We start from the raw sequence: 4,636 nt of genomic DNA, 5'->3' as shown, positions 1-4,636 counted from the left end.
CTGATTACTCAAAAGCAATGTTTACATGATTTTGCTAGTCATTTCTCTAGCTTGATTGAAACATACTTCTGTACATACTGTAAAATCGCTTGTGCTGAAAAGCCGTACCACAACTAGTTAACATACTGGTCCCTTTGAAACTCAGATCAGCAGTTCAACCAAACAACTCTTAATCGTACCAACAGTGGGATGAAGTGCGAAAATGTTTTTTTTTTTCTTTTTTCTGATATCAAATTGTAACATTTAAAATATTATGTTACCAAACAGTAGCCCTCGAAAAAAAAAAAACCCAAGACATTATTATGATTCAGAGTACATTTCACCTCGATAAACAACGCTCAAATGTGATAAATGTAAAATATACAGTCAGCTATAAAAATACAAAGAAGTACAGTAATACAAATATATTTATTTCCCATTTATGATATATCTTTCACAATTGTAATAATCCAAACAATTGTAACACAACACAAAGACCAATGACAAAAAACACTGACAGCCAAATGATAAGAAGTTAAACAAACACTAAAAATCTGATCAAAGATGGACAGCTTTATGGTCGGAGCCATAAATGTGTTCGCCTACATTCATGTCAATAAACCCTCACTTGTGCAGTGAGGGAGGTACCTTTGACAGTGGGTTGATATTCCAGTTAAAGGAAAAAATAAACATTGACATAAACATGCATTTTTTTATTTATTTTTTTTTTTAAGAAACATAGTCCAAACCATTGCTCTAAGAATGCTAAAAGCAAGAAAATAAGAATCTTAAATGGAGATATTAATAAATCTGGTTTAAGTGCAATCCGTCCAGGGCTCGGAGAGAGACGATGGAGGAGTCGGAGCTGTCCACACTGGAGAGGTGCTGAACAGCAGTCATGCAATGCCGCAGCAGAGAGAGGTTCAGGCTCTGCTGGCAGGGAACAGCAACAAGTCACTGTTGATCTGCTCGCCGACTTTTTATTTTCCTAAATTAAAAAAAAAAAAAACAACTTATGCGCGTTTGCATAAAGTCAGCAGCATCGGCAGCAGCAGGCGATAAGGCCGAAGCAAGTTCCCCTCTTTCTCTCTCCCCCTCCCACCCTTTTTCTGCTCCTGAAATAAACTGCAACACTCGGAACAAAAATTAAAAAAAAAAAAAAAACCTCTGCTGTCACTGGCATTGGCTCGCCAGTCCTACCAACTCTCCAGACATCAACTTGTAGTCAGCTGGCTTTATCTTCCAAGACGGAAAGATCCTAATATAGTATGTGAGGTGGGGAAGGGGGGGACACATGGCCTTGGCTTCAAATCCCCTCGGGAAGAGTGAACGGCCACGCGCCGGCGCTCACCTGTGGCTTTATTTCCATTTTCTCCTTCTGTTTCAGGTGTACGCGTCCGTGCCGTTTCCTCTCGTCGCTCCGGGCGAACCGTTTGCCGCAGACGTCGCAGGAGAACGGCTTCTCCCCGGTGTGAGTCCTGGTGTGGGTGGTGAGGTGGTCGCTACGGCTGAAGCTGCGCAAACAGATGCGGCACTGGAAGGGTTTGTGGCCCGTGTGGATGCGGATGTGCCGGTTGAGCTCGTCCGAGCGGGAGAAGCGCCGGTCGCAGCTCTCCATGGGGCAGGCGAAGGGTTTCTCTTTGGCGGGGCCGTGGGAGGCGGCCGGGCTCTTCCTGGCCCTGGGGGGCTTCGTCGCGCGGGTGGTGTAACTTTGGGCGAAAGAATCTGGCAACAAGGAAGAGTAGAGGATGGAGTCTATGGTGCTTGGCAGAGCTGGTGATGTGTATAAGGACTCGCACTGGTTGGAGGGCTGTGGGGGCTCGGGGAAGGGTTTCAGGTTGGAGGAGAGGCCCATGGGAGGCGGTGGGAGGTAATTGTTGTACATGGGGCTGGAGTAGCTCTGGGAACAGGTGTCGTTGAAACACGGCTCCTGCTTGATGCCCCCCTCCACTTTAAACTCCATCTCTGGGTTGGGACAAATCGGGGGAAACGTGTCTAAAAGTTCCTTAACATCCATCTGCTGGTCCGGGGGGAAGTCGCTCGACATCGGGAAGGTTTCCGTCTGGAAACTCGTCTCCAGGCAGTCGGGCTTGTTGAACGACCCCCACTCGTAGCAGCTGCTCTCGAACTCATTCTTGACCACGACTGGGAAGGACGCGGCCTCTGACTTTGGCTCGTCCTTCTTCTGGTTCGGAGCTCGGGAGGAGCCGAAGCTCAGCTGGGAGGTGGACGGGTCTTGGGCCTGGCTGGTGGCCTGGTCGTCGGGGTACCTCGGGCACGTCTGGTCTGGGGAGTACACGGGGGGAGAGGGTCCGGAGCAGGTGTAGGGTTGCCTCTTGACGCCGGGGTCGCCAAAATTGCCGCTGCTGCTGTCCATCGGCGCAGGCGAGGGATAAGTTCCCCGACTGCTGCCGCCGCTCTGTTGCACTTCTGAAAGTGGCAGAGTGGAGATGCCCACGATCTCGGTGATCATATTGAGGAGTGTTTCGGTGCTGCACGGCGCTCCCTGAGATGCCTCAACATAGAAACTGCCCGAGTAGGCGAGCGAGGAGGGGGTGTAGGTGTCTTTTGGGCACTCGCATGGGTTAAAAGCAAATTCCGAGTTGGAGGCTTCGGTTTTGAGGGTTGCAGGGGTTCCTTCTGTTGGATTAGAAAGAGAGAAAACTTTGTCATCGCGGGTGCTTTTATACCCGAGAACGGGTGCAAATAAAATGAAATAAATGCTAAAAAAAAAGCCGGGGAGGAAAAATCAGCGTTACATAAACACTCGTGCGTAATTTGGCACAGGACTGCCTCGACAAGACGCCTTGATGTACACGACTGCTCTCTGAGAGTTATTTACCTGCCGTGGCGCTTCACATTTAACACATTTTTTCCGTAAAATTCTTCCTGCATGCGTGTTTTTTTCATCGACCGTGCAAAAAAAAAAAAGAAAGACAAAAAAACGACGCGAACTCACCGTGGCCGAACTGGGCAGGTACCCCCCGCTCTGCATCGACGTACACCTCCTGGTTATCCTTCCGCACGCTGTTTTCCATTCCCAGGGAAGAACTGTTGCAATTCTCAAACTGCGGGTAAAAAGAATCTTTCGCATTCAAATCCATATTGTTCAACATAATGATGCCACTTAGAAGTCCGTGCTCTCCCAGGGAAAAAGGTGAAAAAAAATAAAATAAAAAAATAAAGGGGGGGAAAATGGAAAACAAATTATGCAGATGACTGTTTTCTTTCGGCCCCCCTTTTGATGGCTTTTTTCAACAAATGATCCAAAGTGGTCTGTGTCAAAAGGTTGTAAGAAAAAAAAAGAAATTAAAGGTATTCCTTTTCGTCTCCGCTCCTCGGTTGGTATTTGCTTGCTGTGGATTTCACATCAGCGACTTCCCCTCTCTCTCCTTATATACACTTTGGCAGCTCCCTCGGCCCTCCTCCCCATTCATCAGCTCCAGTGAGAGGATTCCCCGCTGCGTGTAAACTTCATGCCCATATATGGACAGAGGATGTGACGGAGTACTCCCCCCGCCCCCCATCCTCCACCGCCATCCATCCATCCACCACAACCTCTAATCCTCCCTCCTCCCATCCCGGAGAGATGGAGTCTGACGTTGCAACAAGTGGCGAGCAGCGCTGGGTGGTAAGAACCTTGTGATGATGATTTCTCTTGTAGATTTTCGTCGTTTCACTGCACAGGACATTAAACGCAAAGGCCAGTCTTAAGACGATGAAGACGGCTTCTCTTGGCATCACCCTTCAGCCAGCGCTGAGGGTGAAACATCTCACATGTCGTTGGTACACCTCCATCATCCTGCCCAGTAGTTTGGACCGTCCTCTGGTGGTGTCAGGGATAAAACATGGTAGAAAAAGTGGACACCAGCGCTGTGTGACTGACCTGATCTGTCACAGGAGGGATTGTCCAACTATTTGGGGGGTTCTTTGGAGGTAAGAAGGCATCCAGCCACTATTTAAAAGGGGTGTAATGGGAAAGTAATGAGTAACGTAGTAACATGACACAAGATTACAGTGTTGAAGTAAAAATGTGAAAATTTGACATTATAATGTATGATAATGGTATGATCTTACAGGTATATCTGAGGATAGACACTCCAGACTATCCAAAGGTCTTGATCTTGTTTTACAATACTACTTTGGTAAAACTAAAAGTCACCCATTCAAATAGAAGTTGAGTCTTAAAGTATCTAAAATTAAATGTACTTATATGTCCTAAGTCATTTTCAGTCCATAAATGTAATTAAAGGTGCAAAATGTCAGGTTTTAGGTGAAAACTTAAAAATATTAAAGGGGCACTATGTCAGATTGGAGAGGAAATTCAAACTCAGATCTATTCATTTTTCTCCATGACTAAATAAACAAGCTGTTCCCAGAAGTCTCCAAATAAGGTCCCCAGAACACTGATTGCAGCTAGAGAGGTGGCAGGGTCCGCCACATATAAACAAAGTAAAAAAGTATGAAAGTGTGTTGTCCTTTAAGGTCCATTTATTTATTCTATATATACTATGCAGCGCACCTTTGAGTGTCAAAAGCACAAGTACACATATAGTTCCATGTATAAGGTATACTGCGCACATGGGTCAACTGATAATCGGATCCGATATTCAGCATTTTCATGATTATCTGACTTTTGCATTATCCGATTACCAAT

General features: G+C 46.4%; 1 protein-coding gene across 1 annotated transcript; it reads right to left on the bottom strand.

The window, feature by feature from the left end:
• Positions 1-389: 389 nt before the first annotated feature.
• LOC119009163 (early growth response protein 1-B) lies at positions 390-3,354 on the bottom strand. Its single transcript, XM_037080199.1, has 2 exons — positions 2,939-3,354; positions 390-2,619 (listed from the first exon to the last, which is right to left on the bottom strand). The coding sequence occupies exons 1-2, from the start codon at positions 3,093-3,095 to the stop codon at positions 1,286-1,288; spliced, it is 1,491 nt and encodes a 496-aa protein (XP_036936094.1). The 5' UTR covers positions 3,096-3,354; the 3' UTR covers positions 390-1,285.
• Positions 3,355-4,636: the final 1,282 nt, after the last annotated feature.

This window comes from Acanthopagrus latus, chromosome 1 (assembly GCF_904848185.1).
Source record: "Acanthopagrus latus isolate v.2019 chromosome 1, fAcaLat1.1, whole genome shotgun sequence".
Taxonomy (NCBI): Eukaryota; Metazoa; Chordata; class Actinopteri; order Spariformes; family Sparidae; genus Acanthopagrus; species Acanthopagrus latus.
This window is presented reverse-complemented; position numbering and strand designations above follow the sequence as displayed.

Excerpts from the sequence above, each read along its gene's own strand:
- LOC119009163 (XM_037080199.1), bottom strand. The coding sequence starts at position 3,095 with ATGTTGAACAATATGGATTTGAATGCGAAAGATTCTTTTTACCCGCAG. Across the intron at positions 2,620-2,938 it reads ACCTGCCCAGTTCGGCCACG|AAGGAACCCCTGCAACCCTC; the intron begins GTGAGTTCGCGT and ends CTAATCCAACAG.